Below are 15,914 nucleotides of genomic sequence, written 5' to 3' on the forward strand. Positions count from 1 at the left end.
TAAATAATGACATGTACATTAGTGACACATTTATGTATTTAATTCAAAACATAATCAATGAATGACACTTAAGTAATTACATAAAGATGTTATTTCAATCAAATAATGTAAATTATTAGCCACCAGTGCAATTTTATTGTAACACTTTAAAAAATATATAAATTATTAGCCACCACTGGTTTTATTTTAACACTTAAGCAAAATTAATAAGAGAAACACTGCAGTTTTATTGTAACATTTTTTCCATCCATCCATCCATCTTCTTCCGCTTATCCGAGGTCGGGTCGCGGGGGCAGCAGCTTAAGCAGGGAAGCCCAGACTTCCCTCTCCCCAGCCACTTCGTCCAGCTCCTCCCGGGGGATCCCGAGGCGTTCCCAGGCCAGCCGGGAGAGATAGTCTTCCCAGCGTGTCCTGGGTCTTCCCCGTGGCCTCCTACCGGTCGGACGTGCCCGAAACACCTTCCTAGGGAGGCGTTCGGGTGGCATCCTGACCAGATGCCCGAACCACCTCATCTGGCTCCTCTCGATGTGGAGGAGCAGCGGCTTTACTTTGAGCTCCCTCCGAATGACAGAGCTTCTCACCCTATCTCTAAGGGAGAGCCCCGCCACTCGGCGGAGGAAACTCATTTCGGCCGCTTGTACCCGTGATCTTGTCCTTTCGGTCATGACCCAAAGCTCTTGACCATAGGTGAGGATGGGAACGTAGATCGACCGGTAAATCGAGAGCTTTGCCTTCCGGCTCAGCTCCTTCTTCACCACAACGGATCGATACAGCGTCCGCATTACTGAAGACGCCGCACCGATCCGCCTGTCGATCTCACGATCCACTCTTCCCCCACTCGTGAACAAGACTCCGAGGTACTTGAACTCCTCCACTTGGGGCAAGATCTCCTCCCCAACCCGGAGATGGCACTCCACCCTTTTCCGGGAGAGAACCATGGACTCGGACTTGGAGGTGCTGATTCCCATCCCAGTCGCTTCACACTCGGCTGCGAACCGATTGCAATTGTATTGGTATACTTTTTGTAAATATATAAATAAATAATATAAATGATTTGTCGCACCTGCAGTTTTGTTATACTTTTTAAAAATAATAATACAAATGATTTGCCACCAATGCAGTTTTGTTGTAACACTTTGATAAAGTGGGTGTGGTCTGGTCACATCAGCTAACCAAAAAACCTTTTTAAAGTTTCACAAGCACACTTGACAAACATGTTTTCTTTGTTTTAATACTGAAATTTCAAAAGACATACATTTGAATAAGTCAGCACTTATAGACCCCCCTAAAATACTCCAGCAGTTTCCTATCAGGTTTGGTGCCACACTGAAAAGACCAAAAAGATTAAATTGCTAAAAGAGACTAAAGTTTCACCCTTTTTCACGACCTTACCGAATTTTCCCCATTAAAGTTTGTATTTTTTTTCTCGCGATATTCCTGCTTTTTTCCCCCAGGATACAATGTTGCTTTCATGAAATTAAACGAGTTAAAAGTTTTTGTGATGTTTTACAAAATATGTCTCATAATTTTACTACTTTATTGATTCATTTTCAGGAATTTGTTTCAAAACCACGTTTTTTCCCCTCTTTGAGATGTTTCTTTACTCTCATAAATTGCAGTTTTTTCAAACCTTACAATTTGCATACGTAAAAATACCTATTCACAATGCTACTACGTTATTTCCATGTTTTCATAAATTAATAAGCTATTTTTTTGTAGTTTTTTTTTTACTTTATCTTCGTAATGATTCAATTATTTTCACAAAATATTAGTATTGTTTTTTTTAGAGGCTAATTTTGTGGCTTGTGCAGCCCTTTGAGACACTGGTGATTTAGGGCTACACTGTAAAAAAAAATTCTGTAAAAAAACGGTCATCTACTGGCAGCTACGGCTGCCAAACGAAAACCATAAAATTAAAGTAAAACATTGTAAACCAAATAATGACCAAAACATTATAATTACAGAAATTTTCATGAAACGTTTTAAAAATATCGTAATATTACATGAATTTGAAAGTAATTTAAGAAAACAGAAAATGCTATGAATAATTAATTTGGTATTTTTCTGTAAACAAAAATAGAAATATACATAGTTTGTCATTACTGGCATATTACTTAAAATAACAGGCGGATTGTTTATTTACAGATAATGTCTTCAATTCTACAGTTTTATAAACTATTTAAAAAAAAATAGAAAAATTACAGAAGAAATTTAGAGTAAATTAACCATAAAAATATGATTTTTTTTTTTTTTACAGTGTATATAAGTAAACATTGATTGATGTATTGATAATTTTCATTACATTTTCTCATTACAATGTCATTCCTGTGGTTATACACCTTGAATCACTTCAATACAATCTTTTTCACACTTTTCAGTGTAACTTTTATACTCCTCGGTTATATCAAATCTGCATTTATCGGACAACAAACACTGTCGAGTAGGATTGGGAAATAAATAACGGAAAAAGCAGCTTTGAAATCAGCTGTTAAAAATTCAAAACACATTTTTGCTGACATGAACACAATACTATCGTCTCTTACCCTGAACAAACACTATCATCGCAGTAAAATACTGCCCCTTGCAACTTTTTTAGCAAACAATACAGTAGATTTAGCAAACAATACAGTAGATTCTTGCTATTTTCAGTTACACTTCAAGATCTCCAGTCAATGGCGAACAAACTTCATGGACCAGTCCAGAGAAACCCTTAAAATGCCCATTTTTTAGCCTTTATAAAACCCATTTTAAATGTTCCTGCTGGAAAAGGCGTGTGAGACAGCGCCCTCTGCTGGGTTGATGGCTGCAACACATTGGCCTACTTTCTATTAAGAGAATTGTACAAAAGTGCGCCCTCTAAAGGCCATTGTATGAAAGAACACCTTAATCAGCAATTTACTGGCGAGAGACGCAAAGTTGGTTCTGACGTCATCTACGCACACACATACGCCAACATTTGGGAACCCGGATGAGGAGATGGAAGAACAAGGAAGAAATATAATAAGTCATCGAATAAAGTTACGTTTTAAGTTACGCCTTTTACGTGTCGTAGCACGCAACTGTGGTGCGTTCAAGGAACCGCGATTTTAAAGATCGAAACCGAGGCGTCGCTAGTTTTTAAAGACGGGGGATAGATAATATAATTATAATAATGTTTTATCATGATTATCCAGTAATAATAATCCTACATTAATCAGCTAACACTATGAAGTTAATAAGCATGCACATTTACGTGTTTTAAAAAGTAGTTTCAACTAAATAAAGTCTTAATTTTTTGGTGCATGTAAACATGCTGAGTGTGGACGTGGGGCGGTGATGTTACCATTAGAGTGGGGGACCTCCAGGAGTCTAATAAAAATAAGAAATATTATTATATACTGGCTAGTACAATAATAGTTAATAATTATTTCTAATTATCACTGGGTTATTAATAAAAATAATAATAATTATTATTTTTATCAAAATAATATTATAATTATATATATGAGATCTCCAGCACTCCCCGCGACCCCAATAGGGACAAGCGGTGGACAATGGATGGATGGATAATATACTGGCTAGTACAATAATACTTAATAATTATTATTATTATTATTATTAATTAAAACAGAATACAATGATTTGCAAATCCTTTTCAACTTATATTTAAATGTTCGAACTGAGAAACTTTTTTTTTTTCAAATCATTAACTTAGAATTATTATTATTATTATTAATAATAATCATAATAAAAATAATCGTATAATTAATAATAATTTTTATTATAATCAATAATTCTCACTGGGCTATTAATAAATGATTGCTACTACTACTAATATTACTAATAATAATGATCACAGAGCAATAATAATAACAATAATTTGTATCATTATTATCGATAATATTTATAATCAATAGTAATTATCACTAGGTTAATAATAATAATAATTTTAATTATTAATAATTAAAACAGAATACAATGATTTGCAAATCCTTTTTAACTTATATTTAAATGTTTGAACTTAGAAACTATTTTTTTTTGCAAATCATTAACTTAGAATTATTATTATTAATAATAATCATAATAAAAATAATATTATAGTAATTATTTTTATTATAATCAAAAATTCTCACTGTGCTATTAATAAACTATTGCTACTACTACTAGTAATAATAATGATCACAGGTAATAATAATAATAATAATCATTTGTATTATTATTATCGATAATATTTATAATCAATAATAATTATCACTGGGCTAAAAATAATACTAATGAAAATTATTATTAATTCTCACTGGGCTATTATTATCCATCCATCCATTTGTATTATTATTATTATTATATAATATGAGATAGGCTCCAGCACCCCCCAGCGACCCCAATAGGGACAAGCGATAGACAAAGAATGGATGGATAATATACTGGCTAGTACAATAATACTTAATAATAATTATCACTGGGTTAATAATAATAATAATTATGATTATTGTTATTATTAATTAAAACAAAATACAATGATTTGCAAATCCTTTTCAATTTATATTTAAATGTTCGAACTGAGAAACTATTTTTTTTTTTTCAAATCATTAACTTAGAATTATTATTATTATTAATAATAATCATAATAAAAATAATATTAATTAATAATTATTTTTATTATAACCAATAATTCTCACTGGGCTAGTAATACATTATTGCTACTACTACTACTGATACTACTAATAATAATGATCACAGGGTAATAATAATAATAATAATTTTGTATTATTATTATCATCGACAATATTTATAATCAATAGTAATTATCACTGGGCTAAAAATAATGTTAATGAAAATTATTATTAATTCTCACTGGGCTATTATTATCCATCCATCCATTTGTATTATTATTATTATTATTATTATTATAAGACTAAAATGGGGTCACGGACAAAATCTCATGCGGGGACATTTCATTTAACTCCTTAGTTCACTCATGTCTTTGGTCCCAAAATGTCCATTTTAAAGACAGCTTTCACACAAACGCACACGCACTAACGCACGCACGGCTGCGCCCAGTAGGCTCCTGGAGAGACTTGACTTGCAGACCTCGATGGTTATCACAGTGGTCACAATATTAGGGACCCCAAGATTCCCATGACTTTTACATGATCGTCCTCCCTATGCGTTGACTTCGGCGTAGTGTTTGTGGAGTTTCAAAGGAGCAAGATACCACTTGGTTGTGGCACGAAAAGGAAAATCTTCTCCGTCTTTGGCAAGTCTGAGCCCGAAGCAAACCAATCAGCTTCTGGTCAAGCACTGGAATCTGTTCCTGAAGTACGACGTGCCAAATTTGTTTGGCGAGGCGGAAGCGTAACGGAACTTGGCGTAGGCCTTGTCACTCTGCGATTGGCTCACCCAGGGCAACTTGATCTTGCTGGCGTGGTCGACCACCACGTCGTCACAGGAGCCCACGTGGAGCGAGCCCAGGCCGTCGATGAAGAACTCTGCCAACAAACACAAGGGCGGGGATTACGAGCCCACGCGTGACCAAAAAGACCAAGACTGTCATACTGGAACCCAATTCATTTCATTCCGTTTTATCACCTCACCGCATACTTGCCAACCTTGAGACCTCCGATTTCGGGAGGTGGGTGGTGGGGGGTGGGGGCGGGGGCGTGGTCGGGGTGGGGCGGGGGGCGTGGTTAAGATATATATATGTATATATATATATATATATATATATATATATATAAGAAATACTTGACTTTCAGTGAATTCTAGCTATATATATATATATATATATATATATGTATAAGAAAACGGGAGCTCTAATTTGGGAGTCTGAATTAGGATCAGAAGTTCCTATATAAACATTGCCACTCACGTCGCCTTTTTGTATTGATTACTGCAGCTGTGCACTGGATTCATTCACAAATACAAACTACAACTCACAAACACTTTAGAGCAGTGGTTCTCAAACTTTTTTTGTCATCCCCCACTTTGGACAAGGGGGAGTTTTCAAGCCCCACCTGCCCCCATCGCCCCAACAGAACGCTAATGCCAAGCTTAACATTTTCAAATTTATTGAACATCAAGTAACATCAATCAATCAATCAATCAATGTTTATTTATATAGCCCTAAATCACAAGTGTCTCAAAGGGCTGCACAAGCCACAACGACATCCTCGGTATAGCCCACATAAGGGCAAGGAAAAACTCAACATCAAGTTGTATACATTCAAACTCAATAACATAACATAACATCAAGTTCAATAATAAATAAAATAACTGTGCAGCTGTGGTATAACTTGCATCAAGTTCAATAATAAATAAAATAACTAAGCATGACTGACACCAGGTCTATTGCAGCGGGGAGAATGAGCTGCTCAGCAATTGTGTGAGGTGTCATGTACTGTTTTGTCATGTCCGAGCCACCGTAGCATGTGTTCAGTGTGTGACGTCACGGGAGGGAGGGAGAGTTTGGACTCTCGAAGTTGTTAATAAACGGGAGCGATCCGAGGCATGGGCGAGGGCGGACCTACGTCACTTCCGCCCTCCAATCCCCTAGCAACGCGGTCGCCATATTGAATTCGTTGAAAACAAACCAGCTCACAGCGAACACAGCATTGACAGAAAAGGCATTTAACGAGGTTTCACGGCATTTTAAACTGTTCTAAATGGCGTATGATTATGTAAATAGTTTTTCCAGTGAGGCTAGGTTAAGATACGAGTTAAAATGTTCTGTAGTTGGATTAAACGACTGCCCTTACCGCCTTCCAGCAGATGCGTGGACTGATAATCCTACACAATGGCCAGACATGGAATTTGGAAATCTTTATGTCTACCTCACACGCGCACCAGGTCAGTTGTTAGCTTCGGTTGTTATATAACGAATAAATCACATACAAATTGTTTAATCACCCAAGGTATGTTGATAAATGATAATAAGGATGACACGGTGGCTACCAGTATCTGTATATTTATTATATCTGTAGAGAGCTCATTCAAATTCAGTTCAGTATTATGATTTATTATTTGCTGAATTACTGGAAATAGCCTTTATACCGTATGTTATTGTTGTGCAACAACAACAACTTCAGCTGTCGAACGTTATTCAGTAAAAATTCAACGGGTTCAACATTAGCATGGACCAAGTTGTGGTTAAGAAGGTGGATTTTTGTTCCTTATATTTACCAGAAACGAAGTGATCCGAACACACGACCCGGGATTTTGGGGGACTCCAGTGAGAACCGTCCTCGTTTTCCCGGTGTAAAGCTGCGAGCCATTTGTCTCGTCTCTGTGGGCTTTTAGCACGCTTTGGCAGAACAAAATACGACCTTTGTTTTCCCTGTTTCCAGTTGTGGTTTGCACAACCAAAAACAACACAGTTTTTTGGCATTTTGGAGGCAGAATGACGGGTTTAATCAGCGCAGGTCGACAGGTTAAAGAGTCATGGCGACGGTTTGTTTTCAACGCCAGTCAGGTTGCTATGGCTCGAAGAACCCGTATGTAGCTCAGTTGCCCGGATGTCGGCCCTGCCCCATTGAGTTGAAACGTGTTGCCTGATTATTATTAAATTAAGACACCTAAATAAGCACATAGGTGAAACCGAGGACATAACATGTGTTTTTTTGCATTGTGCAATTCTGTATGCAACTCTATATGAAGCCATTTGAGCGTTACTGTTTACTGATGTAGCTTTTACCATGCGCTTCTCCTGTTGACGGTACTCTGTCAGTTTTCTTTGAAAGAAATCAAGTGGCTTATTGACGTGATTGGGGTGTGTGGTCTCGAGGTGTCTCTTTAATTTGTTGGGTCTCATGCTGTCTGCTGCTAGCGCTTTTAGACACAGAACACACAGGGGTCTCTCCTCTGCCTCCACCACCACTGCCGTGAATCCAAGAGCAAGATACCCTTCATCATATTTTCTTTTCGGTTGGCTTTATGGTTGATTAGGCCCGTCAGATTTTTGTTTTTCTGCAGGCGCTGGCTCTGGCTCTGGTTCGACGACCTTTGAGGTGCCAGTCACAAATGTATCCATTGTGTAATTGTGGTCCACACATTAGCCTGCTACCCATCCGCGCGAAAGTTTGATCCGCTTAGCCCCGCCCCCATTAGTTACTGTTGCTATGTCTGTCAAACTTTCGCTCCTACCGAAAAATTTAAAGCCTACAGGAAAAATAAGTAATTTACATTTATTTATATAGCGGATTCCACAGACAGAATCACAAAGTGATTTACAGTGTGTATAGAAAATGAAAGCATAGTAAAAAAAAAAATCTAAGAATATAATTTTTTTTTAAATAATTAAAGTGAAATGTCCTCCCGTTCCTCGCGCCCCACCTGTCATGTCTCTATTCCCCACCAGTGGGGCGCGCCCCACACTTTGAGAAACACTGCTTTAGAGTTAGGCTCCACCATCAGAATGTGTACTTAAACTTATAAAGATCACATGGATATTATTCAGTGAGTTGATTCACCAAAACTAACCTGTTATACAGGAGGAAAAAGCACACAGGACGTTTCAATTGTTCACAGACTGGTCGCGCTCATCAGAATGACAAGACACTTCCGGTCTGCAGGCGATACCATTCAATTGGGAAGAAACGCCCTACTGCCCCCTACTGACCAATGTGAATACTGATAAATGTGTAATGACAGCTCCAAAAACGAATTCAAACCACAAAATAAAATAAATAAATCAACACAAAAATGTGACACATTATGGGTGGGTCACATATGCATGTACAGTAGATGGCAGTATTGTCCTGTTTAAAAGTGTCACAACATTGCTGTTTACGGCAGACGAACTGCTTTACGGTAGACGCTGTTGTTGTGTGTTGTCAACACGTCACTCCGGTTCGCATGGAACTGGAGGGGCCGTGGCCTCCAGCTCCGCCTGAATTTCTGGAGATTTTCGGGAGAAAATTTGTCCCGGGAGGTTTTCGGGAGAGGCGCTGAATTTCGGGAGTCTCCCGGAAAATCCGGGAGGGTTGGCAAGTATGCCTCACCGTCCCGAAAGGTCCGTCAAACAAAATTGAACAAAAACGAGGTTTTCTTCAAACAAACAAACAAACTTTGTCGTTTATGTTGGCCGTCTTTTACAAACCCCGTTTCCATATGAGTTGGGAAATTATGTTAGACGTAAATATAAACGGAATACAATGATTTGCAAATCATTTTCAACCCATATTCAGTTGAATATGCTACAAAGACAACATATTTGATGTTCAAACTCATAAACATTTTTTTTTTTTAGAATTTGATGCCAGCAACACGTGACAAAGAAGTTGGGAAAGGTGGCAATGAATACTGATAAAGTCATCAAACACTTATTTGGAACATCCCACAGGTGTGCAGGCTGATTGGGAACAGGTGGGTGCCATGATTGGGTATAAAAGTAGATTCCATGAAATGCTCAGTCATTCACAAACAAGGATGGGGCGAGGGTCACCACTTTGTCAACAAATGCGTGAGCAAATTGTTGAACAGTTTAAGAAAAAACCTTTCTCAACCAGCTATTGCAAGGAATTTAGGGATTTCACCATCTACGCTCCGTAATGTCATCAAAGGGTTCAGAGAATGTGGAGAAATCACTGCACGTAAGCAGCTAAGCCTGTGACCTTCGATCCCTCAGGCTGTACTGCATCAACAAGCGACATCAGTGTGTAAAGGATATCACCGCATGGGCTCAGGAACACTTCAGAAACCCACTGTCAGTAACTAGAGTTGGTTGCTACATCTGTAAGTGCAAGTTAAAACTCTCCTATGCAAGGCGAAAACTGTTTATCAACAACACCCAGAAACGCAGTCGGCTTCACTGGGCCTGAGCTCATCTAAGATGGACTGATACAAAGTGGAAAAGTGTTCTGTGGTCTGACGAGTCCACATTTCAAATTATCTTTGGAAACTGTGGACGTCGTGTCCTCCGGACCAAAGAGGAAAAGAACCATCCGGATTGTTATAGGCGCAAAGTTGAAAAGCCCAAGACATGGGTAACTTACACATCTGTGAAGGCGCCATTAATGTTGAAAGGTACATACAGGTTTTGGAGCAACATATGTTGCCATCCAAGCAACGTTACCATGGACGTGAATGATTCTCCATTCTGATATTTTCAAGAAGCAGTCTGAATCGTTTACTATGAATTTCTCACTGAGCTATTTTCGAGCAGTGTATTCTGTCATGATCCGTGGCCTGGATCATGTGTTGTTATATTCTGTTTGTTTTGGACTCCCTTAGTTCCTGTTTTTGTGCACCCTTGTTTGTTTTTGGTTACCGTGGGTGCTTATTGTTTCCACCTGTCTCTGATTGGTGCTCGAGACGCTCACCTGTTTCCCGAGCCCTAATCAGAGGGACTATTTAATCCTGCCTTTGGCGGTCAGTCGACCTGGCTTCATTGTTTGCTTCTTGCCACAGTTACAATCAGAGTATTCCTTGTCTCTAGTCTATGCTGAGTGTTAGCCTAAGTGTCCTGTGCGGTCGGCACGTTTTTCCTCTCACTTGTTTTCAGTTTTTGGTACTTGTTTGACTTTCGACAAATAATCCGTGTTCCTACCTGCACGTCCTGTCCGGAGTGTGCCGTCTGCATCTCGGGGGAACGAACCCCGCAGTAAGCTGCGACCCCCTCCGTCATGACATATTCCTATCAACGCTTTCAACTTCAATATGAATGTTGCGTACACTTTCACTCTCTTTTTAAAAGCCTCTTAAAAACACATTTACACATTCTGTTTGTGTTCAGATGTTCCCATCGGGGTTTTACGCTGCCGATACCAATCATCCAAGAGTGAAATAGGAATTTAAAAAACGAGGTATTCAAAGCAAAACTGAAGTACAAAAACAAACTGGAAACAAACATGAACACCAAGCAGGCATTTCAGAAGGTGAAAACCCTGACAGGATGCCAAACAAAAACATCATGCACTGTCAGTGACCCAGAAACCCTCTCTAAAGACCTGAACATACTTTTTACCCGCTTTGATAAATTGGACTTCTCACCAGAGTGTCAGGACCTGCTGAGAGCCCTCCCACCACCAGACCCCGAGTAACCGGCCCCCTTCACAGATGAGGAAGTACGGCACCAGGGCCTGATGGCATTCCAGCCAGGGTGATCGGGGACTGTGCCATAGAGCTCTGCCCTATCCTACACACTCTTCTGTCAATGCTACTGGACTGCAACAATACCTACATTGTGGAAAACTGCAACCATCATCCCAGTACCGAAAAAATCCAGACCCACAGAACTCAACCATTACCGCCCCATAGCCCTCACATCTATAATCATGAAGTGCCTGGAGAAACTGCTGCTTCACATCATCCTTCCAGTTGTCACCCCACACCTGGACCCCCTCCAATTTGCCTACAGGGCCAGGAGGGGCACAGAGGATGCTGTGGCCTGCCTGCTGCATCTCCTCCTCCAGCATCTGGACTCCCCAAGCAACTTTGCCAGGATCCTCTTCGTGGACTTCAGCTCCGCCTTCAACTCCCTACAGAAGCATCTACTGATCCGGAAACTACACCAGCTCAACATCCCCCCTCAGCTGATCCACCTCACCCACAACTTCCTCACCGACCGACTGCAAGCAGTAAGGGTGGGCTCAAACACATCCCCGATGCTTACCATCAACACCGGGGTCCCACAGGGATGTGTGTTGAGCCCTTTCCTGTACACACTCTACACCAGGGGTGCTCATTACGTCGATCGCGATCTACCGGTCGATCTCGGAGAGTGTGTCAGTCGATCACCAGCCAGGCATTAAAAAAATAGTCCTAAAAATGAGCGATCATAAATCTTCACTATGACGTCACTTTCGTCACTTGATTGACATTCACGGCACCCGAGGGTCTTCTGAGATGACGCTGGCTGCTGCCAGCTCATTAAAATTACCGACTGGAAGGCGAGAAACACTTTATTTCAACAGACTCTGGCGCCGTACCTGTCGTCAAAACTCCAAAGACCGACTGCACAGTTGCACAATAAAAGCTCTGCTTCATCCTACCTGCGCTACCAAAATAAGAGTCTCAGAAAGCTGGCGTGCACAAGCTAGCAAGCTACGGAGTTTGCCGACAATGTATTTCTTGTAAAGTGTATACAAAGGAGTACGGAAGCTGGACAAATAAGATGCCAAAAACCAACCACTTTCATGTGGTATTGGACAGAAAGGAGGACTTTTTTTCTCCTCCATTCGAAAATGCGGACGTTATCATCACCACTGTCTGATTCCTATCAATGCAAGTCATCACAATCAGGTAATACACCAACTTATATTCTTGTCTTCATGAAAGAAAGGAATCTATATGTGTTAAACATGCTTGTATTATCTTTAACCACCTTTAAGTTGTTAACAATATTAACTATATGTGTTAAACATGCTTGTTTTATCTTTAACCACCTTTAAGTTGTTAACAATATTAACTATATGTGTTAAACATGCTTGTTTTATCTTTAACCACCTTTAAGTTGTTAACAATATTAACTATTTGTATTAAACATGCTTGTATTATTTTTAACCACCTTTAACTTGTTAACAATATTAACTATATGTGTTAAACATGCTTGCATTATCTTTAAACACCTTTAACTTGTTAACAATATTAACTATATGTATTAAACATACTTGTATTATCATTAAACACCTTTAATGTATTAACAATATTAACTATATGTGTTAAACATGCTTGCATTATCATGAAACACCTTTAACTTGTTAACAAAAACATATATTTCATAAATAAGTAAATATAAATTATATATATGAATGAGGTAGATCCCACGACTTGATCAATTGAAAAGTAGCTCGCCTGCAGAAAAAGTGTGAGCACCCCTGCTCTACACCAATGACATCTCACCCACCACAACATACTTAAAATACTCAGATGACACAGCCATTCTCGCACTCCTCTCCAACAGTCAATCCATCCTGGACTATCATAACACAGTCAAACATTTCACAGAGTCATGCACAGCCAGTTATCTGGAAATCAATGTCAATAAAACAAAAGAAATATGGTTCAACCCCCTCTCACCTCAGAACCCCATCATCATAAACACACAAACCGTTAAAACAGTTCCATCCATCCATCCATCTTCTTCCGCTTATCCGAGGTCGGGTCGCGGGGGCAGCAGCCTAAGCAGGGAAGCCCAGACTTCCCTCTCCCCAGCCACTTCGTCCAGCTCCTCCCGGGGGATCCCGAGGCGTTCCCAGGCCAGCCGGGAGACATAGTCTTCCCAACGTGTCCTGGGTCTTCCCCGTGGCCTCCTACCGGTCGGACGTGCCCGAAACATCTCCCGAGGGAGGCGTTCGGGTGGCATCCTGACCAGATGCCCGAACCACCTCATCTGGCTCCTCTCGATATGGAGGAGCAGCGGCTTTACTTTGAGCTCCCCCCGGATGACAGAGCTTCTCACCCTATCTCTAAGGGAGAGCCCCGCCACCCGGCGGAGGAAACTCATTTCGGCCGCTTGTACCCGTGATCTTGTCCTTTCGGTCATGACCCAAAGCTCATGACCATAGGTGAGGATGGGAACGTAGATCGACCGGTAAATCGAGAGCTTTGCCTTCTGGCTCAGCTCCTTCTTCACCACAACGGATCGATACAGCGTCCGCATTACTGAAGATGCCGCACCGATCCGCCTGTCGATCTCACGATCCACTCTTCCCTCACTCGTGAACAAGACTCCGAGGTACTTGAACTCCTCCACTTGGGGCAAGATCTCCTCCCCAACCTGGAGATGGCACTCCACCCTTTTCCGGGCGAGAACCATGGACTCGGATTTGGAGGTGCTGATTCCCATCCCAGTCGCTTCACACTCGGCTGCGAACCGATCCAGTGAGAGCTGAAGATCTTGGCCAGATGAAGCCATCAGGACCACATCATCTGCAAAAAGCAGAGACCTAATCCTGCAGCCACCAAACCAGATACCCTCAACGCCCTGACTGCGCCTAGAAATTCTGTCCATAAAGGTTATGAACAGAATCGGTGACAAAGGGCAGCCCTGGCGGAATCCAACCCTCACTGAAAACGTGTCCGACTTACTGCCGGCAATGCGGACCAAGCTCTGACACCGATTATACAGGGAGCGAACCGCCACAATAAGACAGTCCGTTACCCCATACTCTCTGAGCACTCCCCACAGGACTTCCCGGGGTACACGGTCGAATGCCTTCTCCAAGTCCACAAAGCACATGTAGACTGGTTGGGCAAACTCCCATGCACCCTCAAGGACCCTGCCGAGAGTATAGAGCTGGTCCACAGTTCCACGACCAGGACGAAAACCACACTGTTCCTCCTGAATCCGAGGTTCGACTATCCGGCGTAGCCTCCTCTCCAGTACACCTGAATAGACCTTACCGGGAAGGCTGAGGAGTGTGATCCCACGATAGTTGGAACACACCCTCCGGTTCCCCTTCTTAAAGAGAGGAACCACCACCCCGGTCTGCCAATCCAGAGGTACCGCCCCCGATGTCCACGCGATGTTGCAGAGTCTTGTCAACCAAGACAGCCCCACAACATCCAGAGCCTTAAGGAACTCCGGGCGGATCTCATCCACCCCCGGGGCCTTGCCACCGAGGAGCTTTTTAACTACCTCGGCAACCTCAGCCCCAGAAATAGGAGAGCCCACCACAGATTCCCCAGGCCCTGCTTCCTCATAGGAAGACGTGCTGGTAGGATTGAGGAGGTCTTCGAAGTATTCTCTCCACCGATCCACAACATCCGCAGTCGAGGTCAACAGAGCACCATCCCCACCATACACGGTGTTGACACTGCACTGCTTCCCCTTCCTGAGGCGGCGGATGGTGGTCCAGAATTGCTTCGAAGCCGTCCGGAAGTCTTTTTCCATGGCCTCACCGAACTCCTCCCATGTCCGAGTTTTTGCCTCCGCGACCGCTGAAGCCGCACACCGCTTGGCCTGTCGGTACCTGTCTGCTGCCTCAGGAGTCCCATGAGCCAAAAGAACCCGATAGGACTCCTTCTTCAGCTTGACGGCATCCCTCACCGCCGGTGTCCACCAACGGGTTCTAGGATTACCGCCACGACAGGCACCAACTACCTTGCGGCCACAGCTCCAATCGGCCGCCTCGACAACAGAGGTACGGAACATCGTCCACTCGGACTCAATGTCCAGCGCCTCCCTCGGGACATGTTCAAAGTTCTTCCGGAGGTGGGAATTGAAACTCTCTCTGACAGGAGACTCTGCCAGGCGTTCCCAGCAAACCCTCACAATGCGTTTGGGCCTGCCAGGTCTGTCCGGCATCCTCCCCCACCATCGCAGCCAACTCACCACCAGGTGGTGATCGGTAGAAAGCTCCGCCCCTCTCTTCACCCGGGTGTCCAAAACATGAGACCGCAAATCCGATGACACAACTACAAAGTCGATCATGGAACTGCGGCCTAGGGTGTCCTGGTGCCAAGTGCACATATGGACACCCTTATGTTTGAACATGGTGTTTGTTATTGACAATCCGTGACGAGCACAAAAGTCCAATAACAAAACACCACTCGGGTTCAGATCCGGGCGGCCATTCTTCCCAATCACGCCTCTCCAGGTTTCACTGTCGTTGCCAACATGAGCGTTGAAGTCCCACAGTAGAACGAGGGAATGACCCGGGGGAGCACTCTCCAGTACTCCCTCGAGTGAATCCAAAAAGGGTGGGTAATCTGAACTGCCGTTGGGCGCGTAAGCGCAAACAACAGTCAGGACCCGTCCCCCCACCCAAAGGCGGAGGGAGGCTACCCTCTCGTCCACCGGGTTGAACTCCAACGTGCAGGCTTTGAGCCGAGGGGAAACAAGAATTGCCACCCCAGCCCGTCGCCTCTCAATGCCGGCAACGCCAGAGTGGAAGAGAGTCCAGCCCCTGTCAAGAGAACTGGTTCCAGAGCCCTTGCTGTGCGTCGAAGTGAGTCCGACTATATCTAGCCGGAACTTCTCCACCTCACGCACTAGC

The 15,914-nt window shown here is 42.4% G+C and overlaps 1 protein-coding gene across 2 annotated transcripts in view; it reads right to left on the bottom strand.

Moving 5' to 3' along the window:
• Positions 1–1,213: 1,213 nt before the first annotated feature.
• The window catches only part of b4galnt1b (beta-1,4-N-acetyl-galactosaminyl transferase 1b), a 53,117-nt gene continuing 38,416 nt past the window's right edge, over positions 1,214–15,914 (bottom strand). For both annotated transcript variants that reach the window (XM_061977661.2, XM_061977660.2), the window contains one exon: positions 1,214–5,468. In XM_061977661.2, coding sequence (XP_061833645.2) covers positions 5,263–5,468 — 206 coding nt within the window. In that variant the 3' untranslated portion in view covers positions 1,214–5,262. The remainder of the gene's footprint in view (positions 5,469–15,914) is intronic.

This window comes from Nerophis lumbriciformis, linkage group LG18, assembly GCF_033978685.3.
Source record: "Nerophis lumbriciformis linkage group LG18, RoL_Nlum_v2.1, whole genome shotgun sequence".
NCBI classification, from domain to species: domain Eukaryota; kingdom Metazoa; phylum Chordata; class Actinopteri; order Syngnathiformes; family Syngnathidae; genus Nerophis; species Nerophis lumbriciformis.